At 35.8% G+C, this 24,141-nt stretch overlaps 1 protein-coding gene across 1 annotated transcript in view; it reads left to right on the forward strand.

Annotated features, from left to right (window-relative positions):
• The first annotated feature begins 1,681 nt into the window (after positions 1 to 1,681).
• LOC106923294 (exostosin-1) overlaps positions 1,682 to 24,141 on the forward strand; it is a 41,750-nt gene continuing 19,290 nt past the window's right edge. The window contains exons 1-4 of the mRNA XM_088001694.1: positions 1,682 to 2,217; positions 9,999 to 10,118; positions 15,090 to 15,222; positions 23,860 to 23,978. Of these exons, the coding sequence (XP_087857820.1) occupies positions 2,161 to 2,217; positions 9,999 to 10,118; positions 15,090 to 15,222; positions 23,860 to 23,978 (429 nt within the window). The 5' untranslated portion in view covers positions 1,682 to 2,160. The remainder of the gene's footprint in view (positions 2,218 to 9,998; positions 10,119 to 15,089; positions 15,223 to 23,859; positions 23,979 to 24,141) is intronic.

A 24,141-nucleotide genomic window follows, 5' to 3' on the forward strand; every position in this document is an offset into this window, starting at 1 on the left:
TAAAATTGATTTTTAAGTGTTTAAATGGACTTGCACCTACACCATTAAGCGATTGTATGCAGAGACTGCAGGGCAACTTTGGATGGAAATTGTAAGGTCCCCTTTCGAAGAACCACTTTTACTCAAAGTGCTCTGCCTGTGAGAGGATCTGCAGTCTGGAACTCACTTCCTGTTCATTTAAAGTCTGTAACCAGCTGAAAATCAAAAATCAAACAAAACTCTGGTTATGTCAAAAACAGAACTGTACCCATTTTTGATGTTTTACATTTTTCTGTTTGTATACATTATGTTGTGCTATTTTAAATGATTATCACTTCAATTTTTAGAGTTATTTTTAAAAAAGCCCAACTAGGGACAAGTGCTGCGAATTAGCTGTTGCTATTGCACCATGATGCAACCATGGGATGATGTTTCATTCAGTTTGTCTATGTCGATCTGTGTCTGTCCCTATCAAATAAACTTAAAAAACAAAAACCTAAAACAGCCTCAAACCTTCTTTCCATTATTAATGTAATTTAATGTAATTTATCAGTTGCACTAATAAGTGATAACTTCAAAGTATTCCTGATAAAACTAACACTTATAATTAGAAGTGAGCTCTGTGGCTGTTAATTTATTCCCTGTCTTAACATTTTAGCTGAAAATTAGCAAGATTCTTTCAGATGAGGCACTGAATATTTAAAAAAATATATACATATACAAAAAAGGATCAAGAATCAATTTAAACACAGTTTAACTGGGCTATAAATAGACCAATCTTTTCTTCATTAGCAACAGACTTTTAAGAATCTCTTTGTAAAATAAATGTAACACTCAGCAGCTCAGAGAGCGATGAAACCTGCTGCTAATGAATTAAGCCCCGCAAAATGACTCTTTCAAATATCGGGGGCTTACTGGAAAATAAATAAACGTAATTCATTTTGTCTTTAATCTTCCTGGCAACTCCATTTGTTTGAGGGAAACTTTTTGAAATGCATTCAAAGTGTCTCATCAGAAGAAAGCAATCAAAGAGGATAAAAAAAGCCCTCAGTGAAGGAAAGAAAAACACTAAAAGCTGATCCCTCCCCACATAAAAGTCAGCTGCTAGGACTTTTATGTGTCACGGAAACTCGTTTCCTTCCCTCTGCTGTGAAATCATGTCAAGTTTTAAAATAAAATCATCTCCTCTCTGTATTTCTTTCCTTAACGACAAAAAAACGATCCTTTGAAGGAAGAATTCATTACTTCTCCTCAGCCAATGTGCTTAATAAGCACAGCCTGGATGCAGAGACGGTTTTTGTTTCCCTTTAGCTCAAGTGTCAGAAATATTTCTCAGTATAATGAGCCATTTATTTCAAATATGTGATTTCCAGTCTTATTAGGACGTCCCTGTTTGTGTTGCTGGTTTTTGCAGGCGGCCTGCATCCCGGTTATTCTGAGTAACGGCTGGGAGCCGCCGTTCTCCGAAGTCATCGACTGGAGGAAAGCCGCCATCATCGGAGATGAGAGACTGCTGCTACAGGTAAAACACTGGAAACAGAGATGATGGGGAAATGCTTGGCTGTGATAGCATAAAAAGAGATAAAAAGTGCACAAGAAGAAGATATTAAAACTAGAGGATCCTTAAATATAGAGGTGAGAGACGAATATGTTCAAATTACTCCAACAAACGGGGCAGTTTTTCCCCAAAATGGCCACCATCAGCAGCCAAAATGGGGCGAAGTCAGTGTGAAGAAATACAAACAATCCAAACAACATCACAGCTGTCGCTCTTCGGAACTCCGCCCATCCGCCATGATGGACGTCCAAACAACCAATGCGCTACTTCAGAGCCTGCCTAAAATTTAGAATCGGACACAGCGTAAGTTGTATAGGATATAGTTTTTTTGTTGTTGTTGTTGTTGTTTTTTGTCATGTGGTCCACACTCCTTACCAGTTGGTGGCGATAATGCTAACCTAAAGTTTCTTGCCAACCGTCAAAAAATGTCCAGAAGAAGAAGCGGTAGCAGCAGCCGGTAGCCTAAAATCATTCATATAATTTAGTTGATTTCACTTTCAAAATGGTCACAGGATACTGAGCGGTCAGCTACACAAACAGACAAGGGTAGATGGCAAACTTGTCGTTTTATTGTGTAGCTTAATGAGGAAAGAAACGGCAGCGATGAATAGCAGCTTCTAGTCATGACGACTGTCAGCCCTCGGTTTAATCGCGGATTTGCAGCGAACACTTTTTATAAGGTAAGTAGATTAACGTTCACATTCTTTATAAGTTAGTATTATTAGAAAAATATAAAATATCTAAACATGGAGACAGTGTCGCACCGTCATGTAGCCTAGCATGTTTGGAAAAAACTGGTTAGCATCTCGTCTTCTGTATGTTTTAATGTTGCTCCGGTTTAAGAGGAAACTCTGTTTATGACACAGTGATATAAATAATGTGCTGTGAATTCAGCAAAGCCGGCAATTTTATCAAGACATCAGGAGGGAGGAGAAACGGGTCGGTTTTTAAGCTAGCTGTTTCCAACTTTTGTAAATACAGTTCATGAGCCCACCAGGTGTGTCACGTTCACAGACAAATTAGCTCGACTTTAACAAATGGAATCCATGAGTAAACTGGCAAAAACAACTTTGGAAAAACAATTTCAGTATTTCATTTCTTCTAAACAATTTCCGTGCCTCACTTTCGACGTCCGTCATGGGCTTCAAATGATTAAGTGACATAGTTATAAAGGTTCAATAGATTTCCATTGCTTTCCAAACTGGAGGCCGCCAGGGGGCGGTAGAGAGGTCTCAGAAAAATGGAATCCGCTAAATTTTTAAACCGTTTTCTTTTTTTTCTTTTTTTTTTATGAAATCTTTTTTTTTGTGGTTATTTCAAATGTTTAACACGATCATTTAAATTCTGAGGTTTTCTCTTTCAAATTTCAGATTTTGTATTTACAAAATCTGTCATGGTGTGCTGACTAAAGAAGATCCAAATAGAGAGCAGCAGAGGTGTTGAGTAGACGATGAAGATTTAATAGGAAAGTTAAGATGATAAACCATGGGAGCACAGGGAGCCAGAGGAGGACAAAAAAATTACATAAGCCAGGAACAACAGGAAAGTAACGGGATTTAACATTAAAGCAAAACTAAGCATAGGAAACACAAGAATAACTAGACAATAAACATAATGCACTAGAATCACAAAGAAAGGACTGAACTGAGGGCTAAACAGGAACAAGACTGATCTAATCAAAAATAACAAACTAACACAGAATAATAGTGAAACTGGAATCAAATCAATCTCCTAAAGAGCCTAATATCCTAACAATATCACAGTTTTAATATCACAAATCTGTCTTTAGTCATAGAAAAATTTAATTTTTTTCTCATGTATTTAGAATTTAACGTGTACATTTAATATGTGACAATATTTAAATTATAAGCAGTAAAAAAATTGTGTAATCAGTTTTTTATGTAACTATTGGATTTAACTACTGTAGAAACTAAAAAATTCAAAGCCAACAGTTAAGAACTATAAGTTTTCCAGACATAAGGGTGTTAAATGTGCCTCTGTTCATGGGCTCCTTTATTAAACATTATTTTATTTAGATATGGCTCTTGTGATAATCACATTATTATCACAAGTGCCATATCAAGTATAATCATTTACACTCACACCAGGAGCTATTTATACCAGCGATGCATTTCTCTACAAATGGAACACCTTCTGCTCCCTTTAATGGCAGCTGCAGTGATATTTAGATTTTCTAATTACGCTGCGTATCGCTACGCGTCACCTGGGCGACCTTTCACACCATCTGGACGGCCAAACAGACGTGTGCTTGTTTGTATTTTGGGAATTTCAAACTAAAAGTGTCTGCCTTTTAATTAGAGGGTCTCTGCTTCCTGTCTTCAATCAACACCTTACAAGAAGATCCAAAATGGGATGAGATATAAAAAAATACCATGGTATGTATAATAAATCAGGACTTTTAAGACATGAGGCATTAATAAAAGCTTCCTTAATACACCAATACTTTATTTTTTTATATATTCCCTTCTGCAGAGTTTGCTAATTGTTGGTTAAGAGTGTTCTGACAGACTGAGACGCACACTTGTAATTAAGTTTGAGGAAAAACATATTCTTCCATTAATTCATGTTCTGCAGAAATGTCAAGTTTTCAATAAATGAAAATATAGATGCAGAGATAAAAGGAGAAACCTTCTCCAAACAAAACCTGACATTTGCCGATTCTCACAAATAAAAGGAAATTAAACATGTGACTGCTGTGCGCTCTTTGTTCAGGTTACAGATAAATAAATCCAACATAAATCAAACATCCTCAGGTAGTTCAGCAGCTTCTGTACAAGGTGCTTTATTTGTTCAAACAAACACACATTCAGTTTGATTTTTCCACCAATAAACCAGAAAAAAAGAAAGAAATTGTAAGAATTTATTTATTCATTCCTGTGTGTCAGAATAATTCATTTTATTTATTATGCACTTTATTTACATTTAGAGATATATGAAAATGCTGTAATCAATACAAAAGCAACAAACAAGGATCATAAAATACAGATTTAAACATTAAAATATTAGAATACTTTTAACGTTTTGTCTTTAATTTTCCATTATTGAAGACATGGATGTTTTCTGTCATGTATAAGCCATAAATGTGCAAAAAGAATAATAATAAATGAAAAAACAACTCAATTTAATGAAATAATGAAGTTAGACATTTGCAACAACCTTAAAAATTATTTTTTTCTAGCAAATTCATAACTTTTCTGGAGAGAATATCCAAGTTCTTACTTATAAATAGGAGGTTAATCTCAAAATGTCTGGTTTTTAAGCAAGAAATGTATTCCTCCGTAGCAATTTCTTTCCTTTTATCTCCATTGGTCTTTATATTCTGCTATACTTTTCTTTCAGTGAATGATATTTTCCGACCTTTATTTAGAAGATGTTCACTCTTTTTCCAAAACTCCTTCAGTTTATTGACAATTGCAAGCAATCGTTTCTTGACTAGACCATTTCTTTTTCAGCCATTCTGCTGCAGATTGACCTCTGCGTGACCTCACATTTGACTCTAAAATACCAGAAGAGGTTATAGTGAAAGTTTTAGAGCTGAAAAACAAGCCTGAATCGTCGTCTCTCCACCGCCGTCCTTCATGTCATTTAGTGTATTATTGGGTTTCTCAGGAGACGGTGTGCGGTTGGTAAAAGGAGTTCACTTTTACAAACAATCAGAGGCTTTATGGAAAAAACTCTGAGAAGAAATCTGAAAAACACATCTTCAGACTGCCTCAGGGTGCAAACTCCATCTTATCTTCAGTCTTCTTTTAGATGTCATGATAACTTTTTTGTAACTTTTAAATAACTATCAGCCGAGAAGCTCTGCATCTTAAAAGATTACAATTCTTCCTGAGGGTTTAGTTTTACTTTTCATTTGTCAAATATTCCTGGGGGACAGTAGATAGTACTGGCAGTGTGGCAGAAAAGGAAATATGTTTCTATACAGTTTCTATACTGGAGGTAGATGTTAGGCTGTCAGCTTTTATGAATTATGTAAACCTCCATTCATGTGCGTTGGAAAAGTTTTTAATCAAGCAATAGAAAAATTGGAGAAACTTTAAAATATTGTTTGATTTTATTGATCAACAGATGGCAGAAAACACATTATTAGAAATGGATCACTGGTGAAATATATATATATAAAGCATTGTTATTTATGCAAAATTCCTATTTGGTATGTTTTCATACTTAGATTTGGGTCTCAGCTGCTTTTAAAAACAGCCCAAGCACTTAAAAAGACTCATGTAGCCATTTTTTTTAGTAATAATATTTTTGGTGTCTGGTTAATTACTGATTTTAGAAACTCCACAAATCAGCAGGCACTGTCCCTGACCTAGCAACCCCAGCAGAGTTCCACCCGTCACCTAGCAACCCCAGCAGAGTTCCACCCATCACCTAGCAACCGCAGCAGAGTTCCACCCGACACCTAGCAACCCAATCAGAGCTCCAGAGCATTTGGTCATTTACTTTTGCCTCTATTTGTGCTGTACAATCATTCCTGGAAAAGACACCTAGGCTATTCTAATATTTGGTCACCTTTAATATGTTAATGCTGTGTACCTTTTGTATTTCGACATCTGAATGTTTATGGTGGGAAAAAATCTACTTGAGTTTTCATGGAGCTTGATCTCAGGATCCAACATGGCTGCTTTCCTTATAAATCAGACTCATTCATTAAAAACAGGGTTTTTGAGCATAGAACTGTACGACTTCTATCAGTCAACATGTTGTCATGAAGTTTGAAAACGTAAAAAGATAATTAATTGGATATTCAGCAATATAAGCAGAGCTAAGCACTAGCTTTCAGTTAGTCCTTTAGTATTTTTGCTAGCTTTGAAAACGTTTAGCATACTATTTTAAGATATTGAAATTATCTTGGTCATCTACATTAAATTCTCTTTTTAATATTGGTTACATATAATTGTTTGTGAGTTTACGGAAGAAGTTTAACAAATAGCTTTAGCACAGATCATGTGACATATCCTAATCGATGAACTTTCTTTTAGCTGTTTTTAACTAGATGCCTGCAGCTTTTCACTAAGAATAACCAGCCTTTATTTCAAGTTTATTTTAAAAGCATATATAACATATGGGAGTGAAATGTACAAATCAAATGGTAGGTTTTTGTCATTTGGTCTGTAAATGGTTCCAGGTGCTAACGCAGTCACAAACGGTCGATGAAAGCTACAATCCTCCAACGCCTGCCGAGAGAGTTGAATCTCATTACTTTCAATTACGTCTCTGAGAGCTAAAATATTGGACTGTTTAATATGTAGTGCGTCTGTTTCCTCCCCCATGGAGACAAGACATGTGGAAAACCGACACCCAGGTATTCAGATAGACACAAAACCCCCCTGCTGAGAAACATAAACACAGTTAGAGGTAATGGAGGGGAAGACAATGGAGCTGATTTGATTGGTGATGTTTATATCGCCCCGCTGAGAGCTGACGAGTCGCCAGCAGAAATTTCACACACTTTATACTCACTCTGATGTAAACATTTACCTTTATTTGTCTTTAAATTATAAATAGAAGTGTGATTATTGGATGTAGTTAAGGAAAAAGCAGGCTAAGAGCCCAAACTTTCAAAGCATTCTACATAGTAATCTTTTTAGTAAAAATATGTTTTTTTTAATTAAATTACATAATTAGTATTTCAGTTTCTGTTAGATATTGACTTTCAGTTTTGTTAGTGATTGTTAATTTGCTAATAACATTGTTTAGCACTCCTGCTGCTAATGCACCAATAGTGGAGCTAATTTAGAGCTTTAGCGCTTTTGCTAATCTTGAAACATTTAGTGCTCTTAGCTTCCCCTAAATTAGGCTTTCCAGATAAATTCTAAAGATCTAATTTACTTGCCTGGTTTGAAAACGTTCAGATGAATAATAGGTACCAACCATCAAGAATTATTCAAGTAGTTTGACGTTTATATCATGCTCTTATTTTGATGCGGCGGAAGACCTTTTACGCAGCAGTTCCATCTCCTCTCTTTGCATTCTCTCTCCTTTTTTACCCAAATAACTTAATTTCAAACAAGAAACATACAGAAACAACGTAAACCGTAAAAACAATATCTAAGGACATTATTGAATTTCTAAATTTTAATATTAAAATTAAATTGGTGCATGAGGGTTGTAGTCATTCAAGGTCAGATATAATTTGAATTTAATTTAGTGCTTTAGCGTTAGCTTCTGCTAAATTCTGTGTTAGTGAAGTTCTTTAATGGAACTAATATTTACATTTAGTGCTTTAGGGTTAGTGCAGTAAACATTTTACTTTTTAGTCAGCAGTGCCACCATGCGTCCGCCTGTATCCCAGTAATGCCTGTTGATGCGCATACTACACATATCCTGTGACAGTGGAAGCAATATGCCATGGTTGGAGTTTTGCCCAGTTTTGTCTAATTCATTAATTTTAATACTAAATACCAAATGCATTTGAATGTGATCTCTTAAATTGAAGTATTTCTACTTAATTTGTGGCAACAAAAATACTAATTTGTTGTACAAAAGGTCAGGGGTCAAATTAAAAGTCAGGATGATTTTCTTCATTAATTATGAATATTGATGCAATACTGTGAGCTACATTCACTCCATACTGAGTTTTACTCAATCCAACATGAAAGTTTAATCATCTAACAATAAGATGGAACAGCAGACTTACTGTGTTAAGAAAATGGCTTCTTGGATAAAGTCGTTGATTTGAAATTTGCTGCAGAGAAATTTTGCTTCCTGTTTCTTGACAATGTGATGTGTAAACTGAGAAGGCCTTCCTACTTTTCTGATAACTACAGGCGAGAAGGAGGATGGTTTGTGATGAGTGGATCAAGCCTTCGTTTCTCCTGCTTTTAATGCGTTTTCCTGTTGCTTTTCCAACTTTGAAGGCTGCTGTTGATTTTCCAGGAGATCGAAAAATAAATTGTTTCTTCTGCTTTTCACAGCATGACACAAGAGGGAAAAAAATAAAAAAAATTGTTCAACAGGAACATCTGACAAATATCAATTGAAGGTTTTCAAAAGATGTTCAATAAATGAGGAGCTCATAAGTGCCGCTTCATTTGCAGATTTTTCTCAGTTGCTTTGGTGTGTTTCTTGAATCATTTTCAACCATTTTTGTAAACACCAAAACACAAAGAATTACCTTCAAAAACCAGTTTGTATCTTAAAATCCTTAGTTCATATCTCAAAGATAAAATATCTCAGAATGACAAGTTCTTGTTTCATTGTAAACAGATAAGAAAAAGTAGAAATGGGAACATAAGACCAACTCTTTAAAGCTGCAGTTTTTAACTTTAATAAAAAAAAAATGTTTTTACATATTTGTTGAAAATGTCACTATGTCGTGACAGTGGTATGAGACAGAAAAAAATCTAATTCCTCTGCCTTCTCCCAGTACTTACTAGAAACAACCAATCAGAGGCAGGAGGCGGGTCTTGATGCTGTCAATCATGCTTCTAAGTCTGGGAGCAATTTATCAGTTCAGGACAGATTTAGAACAAAGTCTAACTGAAATGTATGGAAAAATGCTCGACATATTATGACAACTTGTTCAAACATTTTGCATTTGAAAACTTAAATGAAATTATGCTTAAATGTTGTAGAGGTCGAGACAGTTCAACAGAAGTGTTGAATTTACAAATGTGTGCAAACCTTTGTTATTGTTCCGCTAATGTCGAAAAAAACACACTTTCTCTGTTGCGGTGTTTCTATTAAATAAAAAATGCAGTTAAAATCGCACATAAATAAGTAATTAAAAACGTGCCATCATCCTTTAACTACTTCCTGTCATTATCTTCTTTGTGGTTTCTGTCAGTGGCAACATTATGTGACTTGTGTAGTGAAAGAAAAAAGTGTTAACATTGGCATTTTGCAAAACAAATAAATTTTTATACGACAAAAAAGACCAAATACTTTTTCAAAATTGTTGTTTCCACTAAGCAAATGTATTTTCGAAATGCCTAATAGCGCTGTTCTGTGGTCAGTGGAAATGCAGTTAGAGACTCATGAAACACGTTTTGATTATCATGATGTCAGCAATTAAATATTGTACATAATCACATAATCAAAAGCATTTTCTACTTGCTCAAAGGAATTATAAAATCCTTCTTTGATGTGACACAATGATGTGAAGATTGAACAAGTAGTTTTGAGAACCTCCTTCCTGAAGCGAACCTGTAGTGAACTCTCCTTGCATGGACTCGTCTCTATTCACTGTAATGTGAATCCAGAATCCTGAATGATGGACAGAAGATGGAATTAGAGGTGGGACAATCCTGAGGGGGAAATTTTCTTTAATCTCTTCTGCTTTCCACTAAATTACCTACGCTTCCTCCACCTGTCTACCTGTCTACTCACTTTTTACCCCCCTTTGATTCTTACCCTTCACTCAACGTTGTTTAAAATCTAACTTAATCTATCCCACTGTCATGTGAACAGCCCTCCTCTGCTCTCGCTCCAGGTTCCCTCCATTACCCGATCCGTGGGCCGTGACAGGATCCTGGCGCTCCGCCAGCAGACTCAGTTCCTCTGGGACGCCTACTTCTCCTCTGTAGCCAAAATAGTCTTAACCACTCTGGAGGTAAGCTTGCAGAAAATGGTCTTAGATGAGAGTTTGTGGATTTGGGTTGTCAGAAGCGCTTCATCTATAATCAGCTAAACTGAAACATCTTGTTCTGTGCTGTACATTGCCCCCGGCTGTGCATCACCTTGGAAAGTTAAGCCTCAAGAGTTTCTTTCTCCAGATGACAGTTATGTTTTTATCCAAAGGACGATTTTATATTTGCAAACTGAAGTTGCTCTGATCTGCAGAAACAACTGGAGAATCTTTGTCTTGTTCAAGATCTGTTGGGTTGGAAGCATTAATGATGATGAGAGAAAATGAAATTCATCCAGTAGGTTTGCTTTGTGCATTTAGATTTATAATACATTTGTTCAAACAGGTTCATCTTAGGCCTGGACATTAAATCAATAACAATATATATCATGATAGATGTAATCAATATCGATGACATATCTGAGGAAAGTTTTAGATCTCAAACTCTCATGGCTCGCTAAGCTAACATGGTGGAATCAACTCACTCTCTCATTCTTTGGTTACCTAGCAACTCTCATTCTTTGGTTACCTAGCAACTCTCATTCTTTGGTTACCTAGCAACAACCTTTTGAGTAACTTACTCAGCAGCAGTTTCAGGTTTCTCCACTGTGCCTCATAACGACTTTAAAATAAAAAGCAGCGTTGAATAAAACCTCTGGATGAAACGAGAAATGTCGCTCCACCAGTTTGGCTGCATTTCGGATATTTAAAGCAAAAAAAAAAACGAATCAATGTCAACAATATAAGTAGGAACTAATAAGTGAACTAATTACAGGCAAATATGACTCAAATCTGTTTTTTCCAGCTTTTTTCCATCCCAACTCCGACCTTTAACCCCCCCAAAAAAATCTGATCTGTGCCACTCCAATATGTGGAATTAATTTGGATGCATATATGATTATTAGATCACATCACAATCCAACAAGTCCTGACTTCACATCCCGTCAGATTTCTCTACAGATGATACAGTCAATGTTCTGCAGAAACCCATTGCTACTAATTGTGTGGGTTTTTATTTTTACCTTCCTTTATTAGACAGAGGTTGTACAGGTTCACTGCAAAAACACAAAATATTGTGAAGTTTTTTTGGTTTGGTTTCTATTTCACAGAACTAACTTACACGTGTCTCTCCAGCAAAATATAAGAGCTTATTTTAAATCAATAATCCCCCAATATTGAATTAGAAGTGCTAAATTCATAGGCAGATTATTTCACTTATAACATGAGAAAAACGTTTTGTTACAAGAAAAATTATGTGCCAACAACACTAGAACTTATTGACTTTAAGCTCCTACAGCTTGTTGAAACGTTTCTTGTAAGTTAGTTTTGTTCTATTTTAAGTGTACTAAGATATTTGCACTGTAAAACCAAAATTACTCAGTTAAATTTAGTGTTTTGCAGTTTTCTCAGCTGCAATTATTAGTTTTTCAGTCATAAAGGTTGAAAATTCACACAGTATTCCTTATTTCTGCCTGGACCTGAGTAAGATATGCGTGTTTATGGCTGCCGCTGCCAAAACAAATAAGTTATCTAAATGAACGTGCATGTTGTCATGAGGCTGTCGCATCACTTCTGCACACAGTTAAATGTCAAACCTTGAGCTTTAAAATTGCATGTTTTATCTGAACATCCTGGTTTTTAAAGTGTTCTGCTAAAAGCTCTGCAGTTTTCTCTTGCTTATCTTCTGCTGCTGAACACGTTGCCGTTCTGTTTGTCAAAATGTTTCAGCTGCCTGGAGAAAGCAAATACTGAATGTATAATTTTATGAGGGTTCATAATCACACAAAACCAAGATCAGCTCTACAGCTACTATTTGTTTACATCTTTAGGTAAAATAAAACAGTGTTCAGGTAAAAATCTTGGAACATTTTCATCCGGCTCTCAAAGGTCTCAGAATTAAATGGCTCAAAATAAGTTTTAAAATTGTAAACTTTTAATACATATTTACACATTTCCAGCAGACGTAGCTACCTGAACTAATCTCTACCAGGTCAGCAGACCTGAAGTAATTATTTCAAAGAATAGTAAAAATGTACTTAAAGCTGCAGAACGTAATGTTTATATTAAAAAAAATCTACATATTGATTGAAACCGTCACCAGGTTGTGACAGTACGGATTGAGTCAGATAATCTGTGAAAAAATCTTCTCCGAATGCTAAATGGAAACAACCGATCAAAGCCAGGAGGCGGGTCTTAGTGCTGTCAATCAACAGCTATGTAGATCTGCTCACTCCCTCTGGGTAAACAGTTTTTCTGTAATGTAACTTGTTTCTCCTCCATTAGCACATCGAGTTGCGCGTTCACAGTGTTGATTGACAGCGCTAAGCCCCTCCTCCTGGTTCTGACTGAAGAAATACTTTGACCAAAAACAACCAGATGAATCTTTTCGCAGATTATCTCTCATATCAAACTGTCACTACATGTTGACAGTTTTAACAAATATGTAAAAAACTTTTTTATTAAATAAAAGTTACAAACTGCAGCTTTAGTGAGTTCTAACTCTAGATAAGATTAGTCAGTTTACTTTGATGTTTCCCCTGTTTCATAAGGAAAGACTGAGGCTGTTTTGTTTTTGTGAAATTGTGATGTCAGAGCTGATCAGCTATAGAAATATGGCCAACAAATTGACTTGGTGGAACCTCATTTCTGCCATAAAGCTGCAGGATAATAACTGGAAAGCTACAGACACCCATAGATGTCTATTTGTTATTAATTTAGTATCAGTTCAGTTCAAATAACTTTGGGTCAGTTTTGAGGCACAGGAGTAGAACAAACAGACTGAAAAGTGATACCTGAGACGACATAATTCATAAAATTCATGCATGCTAATGAATAAATGAATAAATAACTTAACGAGCCAAGATAATTTCCACCTTCAGCATGTGGACAGGAAATCAGCCTGAGATCCAAACACAAGATGTGAAGATCCTGAAATGACGGAGATTCTGGATATTCAAGAAGCTGTTGTGTGTGTGTGTGTGTGTGTGTGTGTGTGTGTGCGTGTGCGTGTGTGTGTGTGTGTGTCAGAGAGCCAAAAGCTCCTCTTGAGGCTGAAGAGCCACTAGACGCCTCATTGAATGACCTAACCATCTGAAGTGAACAAAATGAACTCGCCTCGTTGGGAGGTTCTGGAAGCTTTCGTCTCTTTCTGTTCTTAGTTTCTCCATCGCTGCTTCGCTCGAGTCCACAGGGACCGTTTGGATCTCAGATCACATTAAATAATAATCCTCTCTGTTACACACAGGCTTCATGGAAACAGAAAGACAGAGATGATCACTGCTGCATGCTGTACCAGATTTTTATTTTATCAGTCACTTCCAGGATTATGGCTAAAAAAAGGTCATGATTGTTAGTTTCTAAGTTTAAAATTCTAATTTTTAAATGCAAAAATTGTAATAAGACATTCTAGAAACACAAAGGCAATTTGCAGTTATTGTGATTTCATGTATTTGCAATGTGGAATTTAACAGATAATATTCGACTGTCAGTGCTTAGAAATACATTCAGGAGCAAAATCTGGTAGTAATAAGAAATTTTCTTGCAATAACAAATGTTCCTGTTAAAACTTTCTCATAATAACGAGTTTTTGTTGTATTCCATCAGTCAGAGCCACTAACTAGATAAAACAAAAAAAAGGGACAATCGATCTGCTGTTTAAAGCGTTTTACCTGTTCAAACAGCAGAGGTTATCATGCACACAGATTAATAAGGCGATTCTGAGGCAGCAGATTTTCTGTTGCACAAACGGAGACCTTGGTGACTTCACCAAATGCCCGGATCTAGCAGAGGATGAAATTAGACAGATGTCCGCTGACAGTCGTGTGCTGCCGGCCAGATGTGCTAAGAAGCCCAGAGCCGCGTGGCACCGAGCTAAACGGGAGTAATGAAGCGTTGTTGATAACTGTGGTGTCCCACATGCAGCAAACCTGGCACTCAAACAGCGTGTGTGTGTGTGTGTGTGTGTGTGTGTGGGGGGGGGGGGTGTGTGTGTGTGTGTGTGTGCGTGTGCGTGTGTGTGTGTGTGTGTGTTTTCTAGAGGGAGCTCTGCACAGAAAGGTGGAGTCAAGCTTAAAAATATTATGCATTATCAGCTTCATTTAACTATTTAAATAGTTCTTAAGTCATTTGTTTTTGAAAACATTTAAAAATTCTTTATTGACCCCAAAGGGAAATTAAATGTTGTAATTAATTAATTCAAAGTTCTTCAAAGAGTTATAGTAGCGCTCCTGTAGCTGTCAGTATTACAGCAAATTTATAGAAGCCTCTGACCAAAGACATTTTAATTTAAAATTTTGTCAGTAAATTTAATTAGCAATTAGAGGTTAAATAAATTTAGGTGCCACCATGTAGTTACTGTGAGATAAAGACTGTATAATTGCACAAACTGAAATTATGAAAATAAATTTGCTTACTGGAAACACGGCAATTTAATAAAAACTCACATTTTGTTATAAAAAGTTTTTGCATTACAAGGAGTTTTTTTTTTTTTTTTCTTTTCTGGATGAATTATTGGCAAATTTCACGAAACTGCAATGGAAACACTTTTTTGCATCACGAGTCAAGTGATCAAAAAAAATCTGCTGGTGGAACTACAACTGGGTTGCTAGGTGACGGGCTTGGCTGGCATTGCTAGGCGATGGGCTGGGCTTGGCTGGCGTTGCTAGGTAACGGCGCCAGTGGAACTAGAACTTTTCCACCAATATTTAGGAATTATTGACTTAAAACAGGCTTCAATATCTTATTGAAAAGTTACTTATTTTAAGTGTGTGAAGACATTTGCACTTAAAATGAGATCAAAATACTTTGTAAGATTTTGTGATTCCTTTTAGCTCCAATAATCTGACTTTTGTGGGTTTTGTTTCAGTTTCTATCCCAAATTAACTTTTGTTTATTTTTGGGGATTTATTTATTTATTTTTTCTGTTTCTTGTGTTTTCTCGTCTCCTCCCTCCTCCAGATCATTCAGGACAGAGTGGAGTCTCACGTGTCCAGAAATCACCTGCTGTGGAACTTCCTACCTGGCGGTCTCTTCGCCTTCCCACAGTACTCAACTGACCCTGCCCAGTTCCCCTTCTACTACGCCATCCTGGGTAAGCACTGATTCTCTACAGATGCCTTCAAATTACATTAAAAATCCTCAATAGACAAAATATTATAAATATCAGCCAGAATGTTTTTAGGTCTTAAATTTTCTCTCATGTAAAAGTTTGAGTTGTGGCAGAAATCTAATACCATTGCTAAACAGGCCAGCTACGTTTTTGAGTCTGTCATGGTTAGGTACAAATTTATGACGACGTAAAAGGACCAAGGAGGAGTAAATTTCCACAAAAAATACAGAAATTTTGATTCATGAAAAACAATGACATTTTAAGCAAAACAAGAACATTTCTGATAATTTGCTAAAAACTAAAATTTTCAGATTAGTTTCCGAAATTTTCTTGAGAAAAAGTGGAAATTTCTGAGTTTCAAAAGTCTAAAATTTGCTTTTAAAACTCAGCATGTACTCAAAAATCTCATATTTTGAGTACATGTTGAGTACACTTTTCTAGAAAGTGTGTGTGGACATTTTGAAAAGTCTAAAATTTGCTCGAAAAAATTTGAAATGTTCAGATTAGTCTCAGAAATTATCTTGAAAAAATGTGGACATTTCTGAGTTTGAAGTTGAAATTTTTTATTTAAACTTTGTTTTTTCTATAAGATTACTGAGATTCATCTCAAAGTTGTTTTTGTTTTTTTAGTAAATTTTCAACTTTTGAAACTCAGAAATTTCCATGTTTTTTTTCTAGAAAGAATCCTATACTAATCCTAAATTTTATGTTATTTTCACAGAAATTTACCCTTTTAAAAAATCTGCAGTAGCCCTAATACGACGTTATGCAAATTTATCGGCAGTTGGCTGGGCAACATTTGCTTTTGCTCCGGGCTCAGTTCTGGTGCCAACCCATACGAGGCTCAGTGCATTCTGTGAAAAATAAACTTTCTTCTTGCCACTACAGGAGTTAAGGCATAATATTTATATATTTGGCTCAGTCGCTGTTTGTGATGAAAAGGTCTAAAACCCAAAGATTTGGTTGAAGGTACATGAAGAGGGTCAGCCGAGGTGCGATTCCCCTCATGAGAACCGGAGCCGAGAGTGTGATTTCACCTTGGGTAGCCCGTTGCACTCCATCTGGTCGGTCCATGTTTGCCGCATTGGCCAGGAAAACTGTAGGAAACGGAGAGCGCAGACAGCTCAGACGGAAAGTAATGAACCGTGGGCAGCTGGAGCCAGGAGGCGCACCGTGGTCCACCTACACCGCCCACCACTGGAGACAAACGAGCGCGAAAGGTCCTTGGAATAAAATATCCAGGCTCCTGCAAGCAAGTCTGAAGTCAAGGACTAATCTGTTGTTTATTTTATTTAGTGCATCTGCAGCGAAAACGTGAACAAAGGAACAAAAGTGAGCAATCTGCTTATGGATGTTTTCAGCCCTGATGTGGCCTTTAAATATCCCCAGGTTACTCATTTAAGGTTATTTTAATTCCTACTGAGTGAAGACAGAAAGAAAATCACAACGTTCAGCACAAAGCAGTGAAAGTTTCTGCAGGGGAGCCACTTTTATCGTGGTTTGAAATTTGTTTTTCTGACAAAAACATCCAGATTAAAGCTGCACCACTTCACTTTTATTAATCTTTTAAAATATTTGGTAAAATTAGGCCTGTCGCGATAAACGATAGATCAATTAATCGCACGATAAACTAAACCTATGACTTCATTTTAATGATCGGCTTTATCGTCTCTTCCCGTCTTTTTTTCTTTCTGTTGATGACACTGAATGAAAAAAGGCTCAGCTCCGGTGCTCTTCCTTAGTGTAATGTCCAGCGCACACTACACGAGTTGTTGGCGGACTGTCGGCCCATTTTCAAAACCTGACAGAAATCCTGGGTATAACGGTTCGATCGGGTTCGTAGTGCCCTGTGGTGTCCAGCCACATGGGCACAAAGTAATGGCTATAAGTCCAGTTAACTAATTTTAAAACCAGGCATTAATCAATGCTTTACTAGAATCTACCTGTGATGCATGTGGCTAGAATCAGCGTAAAGTCCTGACTGAATGAAAATCATTATAACCCATTTATGTCACGTTAAAGAAGAACAGCTGAAAACCTACCGGGTTCATCAACTGCGGTAGCAATTTGGCTCCAGTTCCTCCCCTTGTCATTTCTATATTCTTTGCACAAAATGTTGAATAAATATTAATGTTGTTCCTACATATCATCTCCGATGTCCCCTCCGTAATTTCGCCTCTGATAGGCTACCTGTCACATTCAACAGGCTGCATTGACGCAGCCCAATGCAGCCTGTTGAATGCTGAATCGGGGGAAACCCCTGATTTAGATCGGAGAGGCCACGACGATCCACCGTAACGCACCACACACTGGTGGTTACGAAATCACCAGCGATAATCTTAGATCGGCCAACGTTCTAAGATTGTCATAAGGGGAAAATAGGAGCAAAAAAAATCGTGTAGTATGAACTACTGCATTAGGTAGTTGAATGTGCCCATCTTCTCTACATAAATCTAGTGATTACTGAAGGGCAATATAGTATACAGACTTCATATCTGCACTCTTTTGGTTGAATGCAGTATTTATTTCCACTTTGGCTTCATGTTTAGTTTTTATTCAAGTACGTTTTTTGTTAATGGAGACTGAGATTCCATTTTATTTTTGTTGTTTTGTTTTATCAGTTCCAGTGTTATGTGTTCTTTTGAAAATAAAGTGTATCTATCTATGGCAGGAAATCGCAGGCATTATTAGTCATTTCCATTAAATCAGTGTCAAAAGGTCTTGAAACAATATTATCGTTTATCGAAATCATTTTTTAGATTTAGATAACAAAACAAAATTTGTTATCGTGACAGGCCTAGGTAAAATTATTACGTTTCGATGGCTCAGGTTCATTGAAGTTAGGAAAAAAGGAGGAGCAAATTTCCTCCAGAAACAGACATTTTCTAGTTTCTTTTGTTTGTAGAAAATTTTGAACTTTTGTAGTTCAGAAATTTCCTTGTTTTTTCTAGGAAAATTAATCTAAAAATTTGTGGGGGGGTTTTAGCAATTTTTCAACTTTAGTATTTCAGTGATTCTTGAGAATAGGGACAAAACAGGTCCTATGGATAAAGCACAAAATTTGAATAAAATATACACAAAATATAATTTTTTCAAATATCTGACTAAACTAACCTGGGTCATGTGAGCACAACAATGTATATTTTTCTTGTGTTTGAATATTTTTTCCATTTTAAACCTTGTAGTTGGTGGATGACGCCTGTAAAAGCCCTTGTCCAGGAGCAGAAATCAATACATTATAATAGTTTAAAATAATTACAGAAATACTAAAATTATATATTGTGACAATTAAGTATAAGTAGTCATATAAATAATTATAGAGGTATCAATAAATTGAATTAAAAATAATTTTTATATATTTTCCAACTTTGTCCCTAGTTTTTGTCAACACCGTCAGAAATGAAAAGAATGTAAAAAAATCAGGCATTATTGGGGGGCACCAGAACTTCTGAGGACCCCATGACGTTGTCTTTTCTCTTCCTTTGCTGAGAGGGCTAGTTAGCTCCGGTTAGCTTAAGTTATTCTTTAGTTTTTTCTTCTGTTTTATTCCTAAGTTGTTTGTCACAACCATGATGTGTCAACTCCATAACTGACAATTTACAAAACTTTGATGAAATTTTGTGAAATAAAAGCTTAATTTTGGTATAATGTAAAGATTTCATGGACCTGACGAGCTACAATATGGCTTCCTTCAGAATAACATCATATAAATTGAGGTAGTTTGGCATTTCGTCAACTCCGTCAGATGTCAACTCCGTCAGAGTTTTTCTGACTTTCAGTGAAATTGTTGTCAAATCTCACTTAAATGTGCAGTTAATTCATTTTAATGTATTTTACATGAATTGCATTACTTCACATGTGCCAAGTTTTTCATTTTACTCACTAGTTTGTCACCACCTTCAGTTCTGTGTCAACTCCGTCAGATGGCCTTTTTGTTGTTTTTGGTTTTAAATATTTCTTTTGTTTCTTGAGAAGCATTTGTCTGTAAAATGAGTAAAAAATATCACTAATAGGGTATTTTAAAAATTATTTTATATTTATTTTTGTAAGATGGTGATGACAACGTTCTAGGTCAGGTCAATTAAAAATGTAATTTAAAAAAAAAAATGTTGCAACTGGGAGCCTGTACCTTAGCATCTTTACATTTCCTAAACATCATTTGTCATATTTGCGTACATAAGGTTGAGAAATAATAAAATATATATATATATGGGAAAATTAAAACCCATTTTGTACCTATTCTGAAGAATCACTGATTTCTGAAATGTCCATGTATTTTCTAGAATTTTTTTAGATTATTAAAATAATTTATTAGATTAATTTAAACATTTCTAGTTTTTTCTTTATGACTTTCAAACACATTTTTTCTAGAAAATTTATGAGATTAATATAAAAATTTCAACATTTTTTTCTAACAAGTGTTCAACTTTTGTAGTTCAGAAATTTCAACATTTTTTCTAAAATTTTCTTGACAGATTTCAAAAATTTTGCTGGGAAATTTTGAACTTTTGTAGTTCAGAAAGTTCCATGTTTTGTCTACATTTCTGATACATTTTTTCTAGGAAACTTTTAAATTTTGCGGTTCAGATTTTTTTTATATAGCAAATTTTTGACTAATTTTGGCAGAAAATTGACGCCTCCTTATTTATCTGTCTACAACGGCCCTAATACATACCGTACTGTAACAACGTTGGTTACAGTTTTAATAAACAAAGAAAAAACATGTTTTTGATAAAGTCACATTCTGCAGCTTTAAGACTGAATCCATTTTTTCCAAGCATATAAATGAATCTTCTGACGCTTTACAGCTGAACATTTCTGTTCAGATTGAAGACGTGTTGAGGATACAAAGCTCTTAATGTTTGTAATGTGAATATAAATGGTGTTGGAGTTTGAAACTTTCAGCTGCAGGCTGCGTGGGTGTGTGTGAGCGGCGACCGCAGCGATTCTCCCTGGACTCCGGCTGTAACTCAGATCGATGTTTGTCTTCCTCGCAGGAATTGTGGACACTCGGGTTCGGAGGTGCAGAGCAGGGAGCCGTTTTGTTTATGCCTCTGCAGTAAATTACTATTTCTGCCGCTGCTGCTGGGGGAATAACTTACCGTCAGCGCCGCGTGTTCGGCCGTCTCACTCTGCTACCTTTCCATAACTTTTGATGGCAAAGCAGTTGCAACTTCTGCCTGGCATTTTGAAAAAGTTTGACCTGCTGCTCAGACGTTTTGGCCCGAGGAGCAGGACGAATATCTTGATACGATGGCAGAAGCTGCAGCTCAGCTTGAGTTCAGCTCAGTTGTTAAAAATAACAGAAAGTCACGCTTCATTTTCCTTCCACTCTGTATGAGGAAAGTACATAAGAAAATCACAATAAAAAGATTTAGTTTGTGGCTGTAATGCGAAAAAAAGTGAAATGGCTCATTAGCTTTGCAACAATGACCTTTAGCTGAGCCGCCAGCCATTTCTCCTTTATTCAAGTCTTTTAATTTGAAAATATTTTTTAAGGAAAAGGGTAAATGTGTAATTATTGCTCAGCTTAGTCGTTCCTGTGATTTAGATTTGATCAGTTTAACCAAATAAGTCTCTAAAAATCTGTTTTCTTCCATCAATGTGTGGCTCTAATGAGCGCTGAAGGTTTTTGTCTTTTTAAAAAAGTTTCACTTTTATGGTTGACATTTTAAAAAAGCAAAAAATGCTAAAAGTAATTTGGTTTAGCTTCTACTATAGCATAAAGGTAAATCTCAGCAGGACAGATACTTTCACACTTCAGTTTAATTAAAACCTTTGATATTCTTTTAATTTTGAAATTCAGTCCATTGTAATAAATTTTAAAGCAAATTACATCTGAATTAAAGTTTATATTTTTCTTATTCATTGTTTGCAGTGAAAACGTCAAGATAAATTTTACTAGATGATAAATTGTCTCAGAAATTATTGTGATAAACTTTTATATTTTTGTTTTGGAAACATTTTCAGGGAGTTATAATACAAGAACACTTTCTCAAAAATCAAATTTTAAAAAATAAAATAAGTTATGAAGTCATTGTAAAGAAATTTATACTTAAATTTGTTTTGTTCTCAGCTAACTCTTTTTTTAAGACTTTTCTCATCCAGTTTTTGGTACAAAGAAAAAAGCTAAATAAATGGAAATTATTGAGCGATAAACGTATTTACTTCTTGTTGCAGCAGACCTGTTGTGTCTCAAAACCAAACCTGGGTGTTTCCAATGAGAAACATTTCTGTAATCAGACACACATCCACATTCCTCAAACATCAGGCGAGTTTTAAATCGACTCATTCCAATTAAAACTGCCCTGCTGGAAAACATTAGCATATTAATATTAATCAGAGCGGCGTTGCTCTTTCCAAGAAACCAAAAGCACGCGCCCGTTTGTGCAACCCCCACAAGGGCAAAGCTCCTGCTTCCATAAATACCAGCAAGCCCACCTGAGACGGCCGATGGCAGCGAGATGGATAGAGCTGCACTAAAGAGCACTTCACTTATCCATGAGGATCCCCGGTTCCCAAACAGACGGCGCTTCTGTTCCCACTGCAGCCCGGCTCGCTTCGGCTGCCCTACATATCAAAACGTCTGCGCGTGTTTCCACATCTTCCTCCATTCATCTTTCATAGATTTCTACGTTTATTGTTGGCTGCACACCATCTTTCTTTCTCATAATTGCTTATAATGTAAGACTAAAAGTGGTAGAGAACCAAAGAATTGGACTCTAGTAAGAGTAGCAATACTTAACATGTTCTTACTCAAGTAAAAGTTAGTTGAGTAAGAGTAAAAAAGTATTTGGTAAAAAGTGCTGATCAAATGATCAGTCATTTAATATTTAAATATTACATAAACAAACAGGTCAAGATGTAAAGTTATGTGGAAATTTAGGTATTTTAAGGATGAAAATGATAATTATTCATATAAAAAAATACAAACATGCAAAAAAAAATGACAATCAGGCAAAATATTTTTTCCTAAATAAAAAAAAAAACTTATGAAACTTTAACAAAAACTACAGGTGTGCGTCTTAATTTTTGGTTAAAATGTTTTTGTTTTTCAGTCAGTGGGAGGAAAATCTAGATATTTTAATGAATAATAAAATTACTCAAGAGAAAAAGTACAGAGTAGTAAAAATACTCCTGAAAGTAAAGTTTTTCCAAAAAGTTACTCAAGTAGAACTTCACATGAGACCGGGACTGGACTGGATTTGGCTCACAGATCACTTTTACTTGTCACTTCTACTTTTTTTTTTTGCATATTTGTTAAACTGTCAACATGTTGTGACAATTTATTATGAGGCAGATAATTTATGAAAAGATCTATCCTTTCCAATTCCTTCCGCTTTTCAAACTCAGAAAAATTTCAGAAAGTTAATCTCAAAACTTTTGTTTTTCTAGCAACTTTTCAAACTCTAAACAATTCCACTTTTTTTCTTTTTTAAAATTTCTCCCATATGAAGAAATGCACAAACATCCAATCAGAGCCAAGAGGAGGTTCTTAGCACTGTCAATCATTCTCATGTACTCGCTGCTAAACATGTTAGTGGCAAATTAACAACTCACTGTTACAAGAAAACCGTTTCTCTGCCATCATCAGTGGCCATGCTAAGGTCTGTCACAATAATCAATAAATCAATTAATTGCATGATAAATTAAAATAAACTCAATAATTTCCAATGTCATGATTTATAGTTTTTCTCTTGCTACCAAAAACTGGATGATAAAAGTCTGGAGTTTTGGACTTAACCTTGTTTTGAAGGGTAATTTTGTTTCCTGGAACTTCATTTGTTGTTTTTATGATTTATTTTGGATATTTAAAATGTCTTTCAGTTTCAGTGTTAAATGTTAATCAGAATTTAAAGTTTATTGATCTTTGAGAATGTGTTCTTGAATTATTTGTCATTATATCCGTTAGATTACTGACAAATTGTCTCACAACAATATTATTGTTTGTTACAATAACTTCTAGGATGATTAATAGTCCAGAAACATTAGTTATTGTGACAGGCCTAGCCATGCTAACTAGCTTTAGCATTAACAGGTTGTGCTAGCAGAACTTGACGCTTTGGAGCAGCTGAAGCATTGGTTTAGGATTTCCTCCCACCAATGCAAGGGCTTGTAGGTTTAGAAAACCAATCGTTCAGAGAGTTTTGCCAATTTCTAATCACCTCAATTGGAGAAATGTTCCCTGATTTCAAAAGTTTCACCTGTAATCCCAGACTAGTGCAGATTCAGCCTCCATATCGACATCAAGTGTAATATTTTAATTTTATTGTTTATATATAGTTACTGTCACTTTGGAGAAAAGTGACAAAATGACAGACAATGGAAAAAGTCAAGCACAACCTCTCATCTTAGAATGTTTATTTTATAACTTATGTAATGAGCTTTAAAAGGTTTTCACAACGTAGAAATACTCAGTGAATGAGCAGCAACAATAAAAAGACCAAAATGAAACTGACTGGACATCTTTCCTCCTCCTTGTTGAAGTGAAAAGCGAACAGATGTGCTGACGTTTGATGAGCGAAGCAGAGATCAGGATTGATTTGTCCGGAAATCTGTGGTGGAGTCTGAAGCAGCGCTCCATCTTCTCATCCTGCTTTGTTTGTGTTTGTGCTGCAGGTAAGAGCCCATCGCAGCAGTTCACAGCTGTGGTCCATACGGTAACTCCTCTGCAGGCCCAGATCTCCCCTGTGGTGAAGCTCATCATCGCTGTGGCCAAGTCCAAGTTCTGTGCACAGGTAGGAAAATGGGTCCAAACTGTCCCAGGATCCAGATAATAACCCATTTTTGAGAGAGAAGCGTAATAATGCTGTTACCTGTGAGCAAGTTACCTTCAGGTTGGAGCCTGCAGAGTTTGAAAATCATGTTAGACAAAGTTTAATCCCATCTCCCATGATTTAA

The sequence above is a fragment of the Poecilia mexicana genome, unplaced genomic scaffold, assembly GCF_051168715.1.
Source record: "Poecilia mexicana isolate PSO_F unplaced genomic scaffold, ASM5116871v1 scaffold_21, whole genome shotgun sequence".
Taxonomy (NCBI): domain Eukaryota; kingdom Metazoa; phylum Chordata; class Actinopteri; order Cyprinodontiformes; family Poeciliidae; genus Poecilia; species Poecilia mexicana.